General features: G+C 23.9%; 4 protein-coding genes across 4 annotated transcripts; 3 read left to right on the plus strand and 1 right to left on the minus strand. All coding sequences in view use genetic code 6, as the record gives it.

Moving 5' to 3' along the window:
• Positions 1-1,582: 1,582 nt before the first annotated feature.
• TTHERM_00853050 (hypothetical protein) lies at positions 1,583-7,796 on the plus strand (the record flags this gene model as incomplete). Its single annotated transcript, XM_001026311.2, has 6 exons — positions 1,583-4,010; positions 4,323-4,972; positions 5,028-5,212; positions 5,267-5,425; positions 5,484-6,860; positions 6,935-7,796. The coding sequence occupies exons 1-6, from the start codon at positions 1,652-1,654 to the stop codon at positions 7,794-7,796; spliced, it is 5,592 nt and encodes a 1,863-aa protein (XP_001026311.2). The 5' UTR covers positions 1,583-1,651.
• Positions 7,797-8,423: 627 nt separating this feature from the next.
• On the plus strand, positions 8,424-10,646 carry TTHERM_00853060 (hypothetical protein; the record flags this gene model as incomplete). Its single annotated transcript, XM_001026312.2, has 11 exons — positions 8,424-8,756; positions 8,841-9,199; positions 9,262-9,360; positions 9,417-9,506; positions 9,564-9,653; positions 9,708-9,797; positions 9,851-9,940; positions 9,995-10,084; positions 10,217-10,306; positions 10,370-10,459; positions 10,526-10,646. 11 exons carry the CDS (start codon positions 8,424-8,426, stop codon positions 10,644-10,646), a joined length of 1,542 nt encoding a protein of 513 aa, XP_001026312.2.
• A 325-nt stretch (positions 10,647-10,971) lies between these two features.
• Positions 10,972-12,310, minus strand: TTHERM_00853070 (papain family cysteine protease; the record flags this gene model as incomplete). Its single annotated transcript, XM_001026313.3, has 2 exons — positions 11,565-12,310; positions 10,972-11,320 (listed from the first exon to the last, which is right to left on the minus strand). The coding sequence occupies exons 1-2, from the start codon at positions 12,200-12,202 to the stop codon at positions 10,972-10,974; spliced, it is 987 nt and encodes a 328-aa protein (XP_001026313.1). The 5' UTR covers positions 12,203-12,310.
• A 1,694-nt stretch (positions 12,311-14,004) lies between these two features.
• Positions 14,005-14,884, plus strand: TTHERM_00853080 (vesicle transport V-SNARE protein amine-terminal protein; the record flags this gene model as incomplete). Its single annotated transcript, XM_001026314.3, has 5 exons — positions 14,005-14,098; positions 14,156-14,214; positions 14,264-14,329; positions 14,391-14,501; positions 14,558-14,884. The coding sequence occupies 5 exons, from the start codon at positions 14,005-14,007 to the stop codon at positions 14,882-14,884; spliced, it is 657 nt and encodes a 218-aa protein (XP_001026314.2).
• Positions 14,885-15,009: the final 125 nt, after the last annotated feature.

Below are 15,009 nucleotides of genomic sequence, written 5' to 3' on the forward strand. Positions count from 1 at the left end.
GCATCATTTTTATAAAACTTAGAAAGTTAATTTTTATTAAATATTAAAAATAATTATTTTTTACTAATAAATAAATAAATGTCTAACTAATAGGAAAAGTATCAAATATTATATGAAGATAATAAAAATGCAAAATATTTTAACAAAAAATAAATTATTTCAATTTATCTAATTTTATTTTTTAGAAGATAGCTACAAATTTTTATTTATAAAAATATTACTATAATCAATTGAATAGTTTAAAATATAAATTGCTTTTTGTTAGCTTTTTTTCATTCAAATTTTTATGATTAACTTAGTTATAAAAAGATATTACTAAAAATTGAATAAAATTAAAAAGATGCAGAATAGTTCAAAAAATTTTGTTTTTATAAAATATTTTTCAAAATTAAAATGCTAATAAACAAATTTAAAAATATTGCTAAAAATGATTGATCTAATAAATATAAGTTGATAATTAATCAAATTAGAAATTTTTTATTATTGGAATTCAATTGTATCCTTTTAAAAATATACCACTATAAGTTATAAATGAAAAATAGATCTTAATAAAAGAATTTATGGAAGCTAAATAATTAATTTAGATAGCTTAAGGTAAAAAGGTTAAGGAATGAATAATAGAGTTATCTACAAATTTATGGTTAATATAATATCTAATTTGTTCAATAATAAACTAAAAAATGAATATAACAATTACTTCTTTCTTAAAATACAATAAAATAATTTTTATTTTTCAAAAGAAATGAAATTAAAGTATAAATTTATACTTTTACTTTTTTAATTAGTTTCTTCATTTTAATTGTAATCATTAACATATAAGGAAGGATATAAAAAAAGGTATTTAAATGTGATTAATTTCTCTATTACCAAATATTGTATTTTTCATAAAATGTGCGTTATATTAAAATAAAATGTCTAAATATGTCTTAAAATATGTATATAAAAAGTTTTACAAAGATCATTCAGTTTATTTTTTAAAATATATTAATTTTAATCATTTAATTCTTTATATTATATTTAACTATTTATTGATTTTAGTTCACAAAATTCTTTATAGATTTTAAAAATACAATTATTACTAGTAGATTTTAAATATTTTATGGTAAATGCTGCTCCAACCAATTTCCTAAGTAAAGATAACTAAATAAATATGGGAACACAACTAATTAAATTTTGCTAAAAAACTTAAACATATAAATTAAGGTAAGATAATGTAAGGATAGCATTATTTTTGTGTGGTGATGAATGAAATAAATTAGAGGATCTCAATAGGTTCGATTTAAGTTAAGGAAGATAGTTTATTTATGATTTTTCAATTGATTTTTGTAAATTCATATTATCATTATATGTTGTTATATACCTTATTGATTTATAATCGTAGGTTAATTCTCTGACAATGGTTAAAAATTTAAACAATAAAACTAAGATTAAAAATTAGTAATAAGTGCATTTGTTATTTTATCATCAATCAAAGAAATTTGAGTAAAAAAAAAAGTGATTAGAATTTTTATATTATGTATAATCATTGTAAATCTATATAAATTATCTATACTTTTAAAGATACATTAAAAGTAAGAGTAAAGTCATAAATCGTTATTTAAAACTATAAACTTTAATATCAAAAGACATACACTAGATTAATTCGCTTTCCATGAATCCGAATTAGGATTAGCACTTTTAATTATAAGACACCATTAAAATGGCGGAACACTAGTAATATAATTCTCCTCCCTTTTAAGCAAATTATTCATAGTAGTCTGAGTATATGCAAAGGATGACATTTAATCCCGTGCCATAGTTAAATATTCAATAAAGTAAGGATATGGCTATTAGCTATTTAAATCAATCTCCGTCTTACTTTTTTGAAACAGGCTAGAGTTGGACAAACAATGAGAGCTCAAAAAAGTAATTTAATATAAATAGCGAAAGTGCAAGAAATAGCAGGACATTTAAGTTTCGTGAGTTTAACTTGAAATAGAACTAACTCTCTTAGTAAAAGCATTAAGAAGAGAGCGATCAAAACTAAGTTTCAAATTAGTTATAAGATAGAAATATTTCATCTGAATAAACAGCAAGAAGCGAGTTATAGATGCCTCTTACTGATAGGTCATAGCTGAAATACTATAAGAGCCAATAAAACTTTAGATCTCCAAAAAAATTGCAATTCTCTCCATAGATTTCTTAAAATAATAATTTATATTATCAATACATGAACCCTATGCCAACGAGCTAGAAAGAACCGCAAAATAGTGGAAACTAGTTTGATATAAAATCTAGCTTGAAAAAGAAGAGTATTCTATTTAATAATAGTGAATCACAAATTAATAAATCAGGTGTTATAAATAGCGAGAATAACATATCAAATTCATTTAGAAAACAATAGGGCCCCTTTACTTAAAATAATCCTTTTGGTATTTAGCAAAAAAATGCTAAAACCACTCCTATTAATAACGAACTTAGTAACAATTTTATGACAGAGAGATAGTAATTACTTATGCCTTAATCTGAGAAAGAAATAACCAATAATAATAAAAATATCGCAGGCTAATAGCAAAAGCGTTTGAGTATTTAAGAAGTATAGAACTACTATGCATTTAACTCCGCCGTTAGTTCTGTATAAGCTACTTCACTGACACAAATACCTCAGTAAATTTCCCATAGTATATTTAAAGGTAAATAAGAAGAAAAAAAATTGCAAAATGGTATTCCTTTAATAAAAAAGCAATAATAATCTACTTCTGTCTCTGAAAGAGAAAGCAGAGATTTAAAAAATAGAATTCATTTCAACATTAATGGTTCTTCAAATTACTAAATTTTTTCTAATTTATAGCACTCAATACACTCTCCCACAAAAGATCTGACAAATCTATCAAATTCTTAATCTTATAAAGTCCCAAAGAATATTAATCTATCAAAAACTTTTTCTAGCCCCTTTTTGAAAAAAGTTTAATAGCAAAAAAAGTAGCAATTAGCTGAAGTAGTTAGTGGAGGAAAGACTCCTTAAAGTTATTCATAATTAACTTCTTAAAATTTTGCTGCCTTTCCATCAACACAAGTAGCTACACCAAATAATTAGAATGTTTCTAACTCAGCTACTACTTCTACTGCTAAAAGACTCTAAAATATTAACTTAAATTTAGAAAATATTAAGACTAGATAATCAAGTTCCTCTTCTAGTAGCTCAAAAAGTGGAAAATCTCTTTTTGAATCTCCTTTAAGTCCTCCTCCAAAAAACAAACTTATGATGGAAATGAGCAAATTCAAAAAAGAATTAAAAGAATTAAATTCTATCAACAAATCAAACAGAAAAAGTTTGCAGTAGTAGAATAAAAATTCTCTAAACAATTTTATAAGAGTCAAGAAAGCTGAAACAACCACAAACTTTTATGTTAGCGATTCAAAAATAAGTAGTTCAAATTATTAAAACCCGTAAACTGCAAAATAATAAATAGATTACACGCCTAATAAGACTCTTAATTAAATACCTAACTATACTCAGTATAGTGAAAGCAACCCGTTAAAGATGAGTCTTAGTGAATTATATCAAAACGAAAGCCCAACTAATAGATAATCGAATTTTAATGAAGATTCTGGAGTAAATTTTAATAACTAAAATTAGTAGAGTAGCAACAAATTATAATCTGCATTTGTAGAAACTCCTTAAAATAAGAATTTAAATAATCTCTAAAAAAAATATCATGAAAGTTATAAAAACATTGAAAATATACTTGAAGAAAATAAGTATTTTTAGAGTATTAACAAGATAGAAGAAGAAATGCTAAGTGTGACTATGAAAAATAAGACTCTTCTTCCAAGAAAATTGGGTATAATCTCTCTCTAACAAACAAAAACTGAAGGAGATTAATTTCCCTATTCAGCAAGAAATTTTAAGGATACATCTTATTAGAATATTGAAGATACCAAGCAAGTTGATTCTCCTTCATTAGTAAACATAGATAAAGATGAAGTCCCAAATTAAGCAGAACTAAAATCATAATTTAAAATTCATGGTATGAAGTTTTAAACATAAATTTATCAAAAATATTTCCTATTAAACTTAAAAATTAATTTAAATTTATCAAACATTTTTTTTATGAAATCTTAAAATTAATTTAAATAATATCCTTGATAACTAATCATAAATTTTAATCAATAATAATATAAATGAAATTTATTCACTAAAAATAAGAATATTTACTTGAGAATTCAAAAAGATGTTTCTTTCAAAGTTTTTAATTTAAAGAAAATGAATGAATGAATATGTTTAATTAAAATTTTATTCTTCATTTTTCCTTATTTTTTTTGATAAATTAAAATAATAGACTTAGCTTAAGGAGGCTTCAAAAACAGACAGTCACTTAAAGTTCAAAACGATGATTTAGAAAATTATTAGCTGCTTAATAACATAAGCTTAGTTAATCTTGATGCCATATAAAGTAAAAAAGATGGTAAAATTAAACAAAAGTTAAATTTATCTCATCAAAATATAAGAAACAATTACTCTGAAATGTTAGCTAAAGCATTTGGTCACAAAGATTTATAGTTTCTCCATACACTTAATCTTTCAAATAATCATTTAAATGGTATTGCAATACTAACAATTAGTAGAAATTTACCAGAAAGCATTCATTCTATCGATTTTTCTAGTAATAACATTTGTGCAGAAGGCACAAGAGGTCTTATTCCTCTTTTTGATTCTAAAAAATTTAATTAACTTCGCAAATTGAACTTAGAAAACAATAATATCACTGATATTGGTCTCAAAGTAATAATACCTCATATTTTCTCAAATATGTCAATTTATGTACTTAATATCTCTCATAATAAGCTTTCAGATTAAAGCTGTGATTTCATCAAAAAATTATTGATGAAAAGCTCTTATCTTTAAGAGTTATATCTTCATTGGAATAAAATATCATCAAAAGGAGGTATATTAATTGCATAAGGCCTCTCTGAAAATCTAAATATTAAGGTAAATAAATATTTCTTACAAAAAACAAAAATCAACTTAATTTATTAAAATAAAGGTTCTAGATTTAAGTCATAATGGACTAGGTAGTATTCCTAAGTTAAAATGTGGCATGAAGATAATCTAGAGTTGCAATGTTTTAGAATCAGCTGTGAAGCATCTTGATATTTCATATAATTAGTTCACCCACTAAGAATGTGTTGATATGTCAACTGCTCTTTTACAAAATAGAGTGTTGTTTGGGTAATTCAAATATTTTTTTGAAAATACTTTTTTAATTTTAATTAAAATATTTAGAGTTCATTTGGAAGGTAATGAGTCTTAGGCTCTTATAGATCCAAGAGGATTTGTTTTTTTCCCAGAAAATTAAAATAAAAAGTATGAAGAAAATCATTAAAATGATATTTAAATTGTAACTTAAAGAATTGAAAGTGTTAAAACTAAAGGTCCTAATAAGTAAGAGAATAAATCAAATTAAATTAAAATTAATATTTTTATTTTATATAATTAAAAGATTGCAGTCATTTGACTGTAAAGCATTCGATAATTGCTGGATCTGTCACGGATGGACTGAAATAAGATTTGAAATGAGGGAAACTGGAAGTGATGTGTTTACAGGAGAACCCGTGTTTCTTCATCTTGACTTTGAGGATTATTAACCCATATATATGGATAGAGATCCTGAAGACCCAAGTTGCTTTTTCTTAAATCGAATGTGCCCTCCTAATAGGAAGATAACTTTCTTCTTTTCAGACCCTTGCAAGAATGTGATATACTTCTCAAAAGATTACAAAATTTAAGAATTTTAAATACCAGATGGGATCAATTTGAATTTTTATGACATCCCTATCCACCACCACTCATAATAGGCGAATTAAAGTGGAACAGATGAAAATAAAAATTCTTAAAATCAGTAACAGGATAAAAAAGGGGATTAGAAGAATAAAAAAGGTAACAAAGCAGAAAAATCTAAAATGAAAGAAAAATAAAAGCAAAACTCTAAAAGTTAGAAAGATAAATAGGATTAAACTCCTACTACAAAAGAAAGTAACAAAAATGAAGGGAAAAAATAAACAAGTAAACAATAGGAAATATCTGAATAAGAGTTGTAGGAGTAAAAGAACGAAGAAATTGAGCAAGCTCTAGATGAAGTGAGTAAAAATATTAAGAAAAAATTCAAGGTAAAATACTTGGATGGTACAATAATAGAGTATCATGCACCTACATACGTAAATTATATAGAAACTTAAGTTTGTAGGGAGTTAATTTCTAAAAAGAGAGATTATGAAGCTAATGTTAAAGCAAAACCACGTTAACCAGAAACCTATTTCCGTATAAGCAAAACTGATTAATGGCATAGAGGTATATCTCTTTTTAGAGATTATATACCAGACTCCGATGCTCTTGATAAAAGATGCTTTGAATTTGATTGGCAAACATCAAAACTACCTAAACTCTTGGAAAAAGGCAAAGATATTGAAGATTGCAAAAAAATACTTTAAAGTGTTTATCCACTTCTACGTATTGCATACAAATATTTATCTTGTACTGGTATAGCCAACGATGTGTTCTGCATTACATAGAATCCTTTCTCTAACTTTACTTAAAAGGCACAAATAATTGATAACAATTTACTGTTTATAAGAGATATAGACTTTAACTTTATTTCTGCTTCTAATATAGCTCTGAAAGCAAAGACGTACAGAAATCCAGATAAAGCTCTTATTAGAAATGAATTCCTAGAAGTTATGGGTAGGATAGCACTTGATAAATATATTCGTAATGAAAAAGCAAAAGCAAATGCTGAAGCTATGAAGATGTTTTTTTATGAAGAAGGGTTATTGAACCACCTTTATGAATTTGATTCACCTTAGGAATGGAGAAAGATAAGGTAAATAAATATAAATTATAGAAATCTAATTTTTTTATATTAAAATTAATGAAATTCATTTATATTTAAAATAGATACTGGAATTAAGAATGCGACGAAAAGCTCAAAGCATACTTGCCATTTTTAAAGACGTTATATAATAATTTTGCTGACTCAAGAAAAAATGAAAAAAGGTACTTTACTACAACAAAAAGCATGTCACTATAGGAGTTTAAAGACATGGTATATAAATTTGATTTATTGGATGATTTGCTCGTAGAACGTGATATAATTATATCATTTAATTTAGCTATGATGACATAGGTTGATGAGTTGAATAGCGATAGACATTTCTAAATGTAATTTGTAGAATTTTTGGAAGCCCTTTCACGTTTAGCTGAAAAGAAGTCTATGGTTCCCTTAGGCGAAATAGCTGAAGAATATGAAGTGCATGAAAGAATTGTTATTCAACTTCCTTATAAAATAGAAAGTATGCTTGCTTTGATGAAGAAAAGGTATGAGACCTTCTCAATAAAAGAAAATTCTAGCAATTAAAATTCTGCTCAGCAATAAGCTTAACAGCAGTAATAATAGATATCATAGTAATAGCAAAATGTTTTATAAGGAGTGGTCTCATTGTTTAAAAGAAAATCCTTAATATAAAATAACACTCCTACAAACAGCCAAAGATAAAATAATAAAATGAATGATGAATCAATAAATTTCATAAAAAGAGTAACTATGAAAAGGAATACACAAATTTCAGATGACTAAAAGGAGTAAGATAAACTGAATTTGAAAAGTGTTATTTAAAAAATTATGAACAAAGAGACTTTAAAGAATAAATCAAATACTAATTCACCAGCTAAATCTCCTGGAAAATCTCCTAAAAAATAACTACTAAAAGAATTAGAGCAAATGAAATAGTAATAATAAAATGAATCAGCTCTAAAATGATTGTTTGTTTGCTCATACTAAATTATATTAATTAATATTAATTTGATCATTAATTATTAATACACAAACAACTACTAAAAGCTTAATATTAGAAAATAACTACTAAACGATTAATATTAAACATAAAAAACTACTAACCACTCTGTATTAAATTTTTTTTAGAGTTAAAACACATTTATTTAATACTTTCTAGTCCGTCCTAAACTACTATTTGTTGATTTATATATAAAGGCTACTAGTTTATTTTTTTAAATACTCAATAATTAATTTAATTATAAATCATTTTATGAAAATATATTTGAATTGCTAATACTATATTATAGGTACTGTTTTACAAAAAAGCTATTATTTATTTATGATATTTTTTATTAGATTTGTTTTTAAAATACAAAAAAGGTTTTATTTATTTATTTATGATATTTTTTATTAGATTTGTTTTTAAAAATTTTTATAAAATATGTAAGCGCTCTCTCTTTCTTATTTAATTAAAATTGTTAATAATTTTTTAATTGTGAAGAATATATTATAATATATAATAAATTCTTACAAAAACTTCAAAAAAAAAATTATATTTATAAATACAAGATATTTATTTAAGAGGTAAGAAAGGGCTGTAGAACAAAAGTGATGGAGAACGAAAATAGAAAGCAAAAGGGTAAGAAAAAAAGTGATAAGCAAAATCAAGAACCTAAAGAAAGTATTAATGATGAGCAAAAAAATGAAGATAAGTCTATCATTTTATGTGTTGACTGCGATTTTAGAGAAGTCAATAAGAACACTCATAAAAAAAATCACTGGATGATCTCACTATAGGATTTGTTTAAGGAAATCAATCCTCTTTTGCAACAAAACAACTATCTTTATGTGAATAAGCCATACAGATCAAAAATGGAAGAGCTTTATAAAATTATTGATAATTCTATCTCAAGTCTGACACTGCTAAAATAAAAGTTGAATCTAGTAAATTAGAATATTAATATAATTTAATTCAATAAATCTATTAATTTCTACTAATGTAATAACTCCTTATTATGTTAAATAAAGGGAAGCACTCCACAATAAAAACTAATGGAGGCTATTGACGAATACAACTAAAGAAGCAATCAAGATAATTTAGGAAATTTAATTGTTGCTATTCAGAAGAGCTTAAAAGTAACTGATAGTAGTGATTCAAAATCTTTCTTTGAGATTTTAGATGGAAATGAAGACAGTGTGTGCAGTCTTTAGTAAGCTGAGTAAATACTAAAGGATTTAGATAAACTACTTTTAGATACTCACGGTGTTGTAAAATAATTTACTCTTTAGGTAGAAGTCAAAGATAAACCTCTTGAATTCGTCATTTCAGAGTAAAACATCAACAGTCTTTATAAGGAAGTAGAAGGAGCTACTTCAATCAAATTAAAGTAAATATCCCAAATAAAATCTACTTGAAATATTTTTTTTACATATTATTTGTACAAATTAGAGAACAATGGTGCTCAGATGACCTAGAACCTTTGTATTCTTAAATTTCAAAATCTCTATAGAATAACTAAACAGCTTAAAGCTTAGAAATAAACTTGTCGTAATAATTATTTATAGATATTCTATAAATAGTAAATTTTTTTCAAATTAAAATAGCAAATTAGCAATTTAAGATAAAGGAGGTGAAATGATAACCAAATCAATTAGATATATTAAACCTATTACATTGCTTAGTCTGAATTTCAAGTAATAATTCATATTCTCATTATTTATCAAATTATAATACTAAAAATTATGCAATAGTGATTGTGAATTAGGAAATACTACAATTAAGTCTATAGCGAAACTTATAGAGTCCAGTAAATCAATTAAAAACATTAAACTAAATATGGCGTAATATTTTTAAATATATTAATTTAACATATATAAACACAATAATATATATAGAAATAACAGCATTAAGCATGAAGGTATTAAAGCTTTAAGTAAAAGCATAGCAACCAATAAATATATTGACACATTCTCTATAAATCTGAAGTATAAATATTTTTTAAAAGATAATATATTCATTTATATTTATTAAATTGAAGGAATAATCACTTAGGAGCTGATGGAGTCAAACAGCTAACTATAGGTATAGGAACGAATGTATCCATAAAGGTCCTTAAATTGCATATAGAGTAAACATACAATTTTGATAAATTTAACCTAGCTTCTTTTAAATATATCAAAAGAAACAATTAAATAGGCAACAAAGGCATTGAATGTATAGTTGATAATCTATCAAAAAACAAAGTTATTAAAAACTTGGAGCTAAGCTTACAGTAAGAAAATAAAATTTATATCATAAATAAGAAATCCCTGAAGATATTTTTATTTTTAATTGATATTTTATATTAGAATAAAGGGTATGAGATAAAGTATTTTGTACTAAATTTAATTAATAAAATATTTAGATATAATAATATTTCATATGAAGGAGTTGTCTTTTTACACCAAGGGTTGATTCAAATTTCATAAGCTTAAGAAATGAGAATTAACTTATCGTAATTTGCTAAAATATTTATTTGATGAATGAAGCTTAATAATAAACATTTAATAAATAAAAGGAAAAATTAGATAGATGATAATGGGGCTATTTAACTATTTTAAGCTATTAAAGATAATGAATACACAAAACAATTTTCGTTGTATTTAAAGTAATCAATCATTTAAAATAAAATTTATTATTTTTTAAATTAAATTCTTTACTAAATGTATAATAGTGATAATAAAATTAAAGATGAAACTTCCAAAGACATTCTTACTTAGATTGACCAATATTTAGAAGCTAAGAAAGCTAAAAATCCTCTTAGATTTAACGAAGCAATAATTTTCAGCTTTTGAAAATAGTTAAAAAAATTACCTACATGTTTAAAATTTTATTTTATTTACTTTTGTTAAATAAAAGAAACAATCTTAAATTTTTAAGTATGTCAAGTGGTTTTTATTTGTTTTGTAAAAAGAGTTATTTAATAAGTACAATCAATAAATTAGTTGAAAGTAAATAAGCAAAATAAATCAATAAATTAGTTGAACTTAAAAAAGCAAATTAAATTAATAGATTGCTTTTTAAAATAGGATTTTTTATTACTTTAATTGCAAACAATTATAAATATATAATCAAATGCTTTTTTTTAATTATAATTTATCAATATTTAATATTTTTTTCTCAGAAATGAGGATAAGAAGCAGTGTTACAAACACCACAAGTGTTTCCTCTCTTAAGGTTAATGTAACCGTTCTAACCCCAAGCAGTACCCCAGGAGTTCTTGATAATCCAGTAATCAGCAGTGTAACCAGTGGCCAAAACACCGTGATTGAGTTTCTTCTTGCAGTTATCAAAGACACCAGAAGTGTAGAACTTGAAGTTAGTAGCATCAACACCAACTGAGACGGGTTATTAAGCAATAGCAGCAGCTAACTTATCACAGTTTCCTCTAGGAACAGTGGAGAAGCTCTTGATTTTGTATTAACCTTACTTAGTTTAGCACTTACCATCCTTAGCAGTGTAGGGATATCTATTAAATAAATAAATAAAATAAATAAATTGTAAGTATGAATTGTTATCATCTGATTAGTAATTTATTACAGCTGTTTAATAATTATACTATTTTCAATGTAACTAACTAAAATTGTTAGCAATTTTTGTTAAATTTTAACTTGATTATTTATTGTTTTATTTTTATTAATTTATATTTTGATAATGAAGAAATAATTGCTTTTATAAGACTAGTATATTTTAAATGTTGTTAAATTAATTACTCTTCTTCAGTAGTGATACCGTGAGCCTTAACGTATCTGAAAGCTCTAGGCATTAAACCACCGTTGCAACCCATATTTAAGTAGAGTCTGGAACAATCAACAAGTTGTTATTCAGAGAATGAAATCAATTAGTTGTTCTTTAAGAAGTAAGAACCTTCTAAAGCACCAGTAGTGGAGAAAGCCCAGCAAGAACCGCAGGAACCTTGGTTTTTAACAGGAGTAACAGCACCTTGAGCAGTCCAATTAACTTCAGAGGGAATATCACCAACAGTTTCGTTATCATCGACCAAAGAGTCAAAAATATCAATTGATTCTTATTGATCTAAGTTTAAGTATAATGAAGAGTATTCTTCATCAGTAAGGATAGCCATAATATTGATTGCAAGTTTGAAAGTGTTGTTCTTGGCATTTTCAGATTGGATGTAACGAACGTTTTAGAAGAAAATGTTTTGTCTGTAAAGATCTTCTTCAGAATTTTAGAAAACGATGTTGTGTTCAAGCTTGAATTCAGCGTACATTTCAGCCAAGTCATTATTGCTTGAGCGGAGGAGAGTGGTGCTAGAAGATTTGTTAGCAACCATATAGGAAGAGAAGGCGAAGAGGCCTAAAAGCAAAACAGAAGTAATGATTTTATTCATTTTCTTTTCTTAACTTTAATTACTATATTTATTTATTTTTCTTTTATTGTTATCTGCATAATAAAAAATCCTCTTTAACACAAAATTGAAAGAAAGTGATAATTTCTTTTATAATTAAGAATAAATTTCTTTTCTAATTGTTATTTCAATTGTGAAATATGATTTTTCTAAATTAATTAAGAATACACCTGATTATTTTATGTAATCTGATTAATCATCTATCATTTTCAAATATATCATTTATTTATATTTGCTAAGTTTACTTGTGTTTACAAAAGATTTTTCAGTGTAATAAACAGAAGATAAAATTAAAAGTATCTTTCTAAAGAAGATTGATTATTCATACTTTCATATTTCTAAAATTTAAATATTTTGCAGATGTAGGATAAATAAATATAATTTTTTGCTTAAATCTTAAATATTCTTTTTTAATTGACATATATTGCGTGGTAATAAAATTTTTTCAAAGCATTCAAATCTTTTTATTTTATAAAAGAATTTTGCTTTTTCTAAATTTAGTTATTTGTCTTGAATAAAATTATGCAAAAATATTTTGTTGCCTTAAACTATTTGAAACATTTTAGTCACCTCAGGTTTGTTTTATCTATCTAGGTAATTTGTTAGAATGTTAAAAAAATTATTAACACCTTTACTAAAATTTTATAACTAATTATTAGTAGAATTTTAGTAAATTTATCAAATTTTTTTATACTTTTATTAACTATGCTTTTTAGCATTTTCTATAACCATATTTAAAAGCTTTTTATTTGAAAATTACTCTATTTAAAGAAAATATAGTGACATTTTAATTAAAAATATGATCATATTTGTTTTCAATTTTTGTATATTTCATAATAAATATTAATTACATATTATAAATTTAAATTCTTTTTGACTATTTTTTTTAATTGACTTAAAAAATTTGTTATGACAATTTTAAAAAAATTTGATTATGAAAATTAAAAAAATAAAATTTCAGAAATTTGCTAAATCATTTTAAAAATCTGATCGAATAAAATGAATTAATTAATTAATTATCACTTATTTCCTTTTTTTTAATTGATTGAAAATGAATAATTAAAACTCTACAAATGAAAATATTTTTTTTAAAAATGGATAAATAGAAATAAATAAATTTTAAAATGAAATAGATGGAAAGATAACTTTGTATAAAGCTTAAAGAATCTGGTTGTTAGGCAATTTAATTTTCTTAAATTTTTAATAAGATTTAATTAAATATATATATTCACTTCAACATTTTTACATTAAAAATATAAATTTATAAGGTATCTGCTTTTGTTAATAAGATAATTGTTGAAAATAAACCTTTATGATAAATCTTTTCTTTAATATAATTATTTTTTTAACCAAAACTAAATGTTTTATATTTGTAATTGAAATGAATTTTATTCCTTAATGGCGGTAATCCCCTGACAAGGGATCATCATCATATAAGGTATCTGTAAACAAAATTTTATATTTTGCTAAATTATATTAAAAATCTAATTGAAAAAATTATCACTAAATTTAATTATTTTTTTAATTGATTGAATATGAATAATTAAAACATAATAAATGAAAATTATTTTTAAAAATGATTTAAATAGAAATAAATAAACTTTAAAATGAAATAGATGGAAAGATAACTTTGGATAAAACTTACAGAATCTGGTTGTTAAGCAATTTAATTTTCTTAAAATTTTTTAATCAGATTTAATTAAATATAATATTCACAACAAAGTTTTTGCATTAAAAATATAAATTTAAAAGGTATTTGTAAACAAAATTTTATATAAAAGTAAATGTCAGAGTTATTTGAGTCCTGCGAAACAGAGTTTAATAAAATTGTTAACTAAATTTAAAAAATGTTAGCTAATGTCCAAAATCTTGATTAGAGTAATACTTATTGGTTGTTCTTTTTTTTTAAGCAAAATTAAAAATATATTTTAATAGATAAAAAAGATAAGACCATGATTGATATTAAATATGAACTAAACGAAGCTGACTTACAAGTAAATATAAGATTTGCAAACATTATAAATAATATTTTAATATTTAAAGATTAAATAGATGGAAATAGAAGTAAATTCTTTACCATATCAAACGAAGCAATAGTTATAATAAAAAGTAAACTTATTAATATGGTATGTGAGAATATATTGTGTGAGGAATTTTATTGTAATAAAAGATCAAAAGGTATAGAAATGAATGGGATAGCTTAAAAAAAAAATAAATTAAAGTAGAAGAATCTATTAATGACGATAAGCGTAGGGATTCTTTGATGGACTAAAAAATAGAGGTGATAATTTTTTGAAAATGCTTAATTAACATTAACTTTAAGATTAATATAATCAGCTCTCAGATGTTGAATCTACTGGTAGAGAAAGATTTATTAAAACAGGAGCCATGCTAAGCGACGGAACAAGTAAACTTAAAAATGCTCTAGGAGTACTATATTAAGTAGAAGATACCTCGAATCAAATTTCAGAAGCAATTGTGGCTTAAAATCAAAAGGTGGGAAAGATGATATAAGATAATAATGATATAAGTAGTAATTTGAGTGAATCTAATAGACTTGCTGATAGAATAAAAAGTAATATCCGTAAAAACAAAGTAGTACTTTACATAGTGAGTCTTATTATAATTATTGCTATTGGTATTATAGTTTGGCTAAAAGTATGAAGTTTATTAAATTAAAAAAAAGTCTAAAATATATTAATAAATAGTAATTGAATATCTAAACTTAAATTACTAAAATTAGGATTTGAATTATGTATTAAATATATTTTAGTAGATAATTGGTGATT

This window comes from Tetrahymena thermophila (genome assembly GCF_000189635.1).
Source record: "Tetrahymena thermophila SB210 genomic scaffold scf_8254034, whole genome shotgun sequence".
NCBI lineage: Eukaryota > Ciliophora > Oligohymenophorea > Hymenostomatida > Tetrahymenidae > Tetrahymena > Tetrahymena thermophila.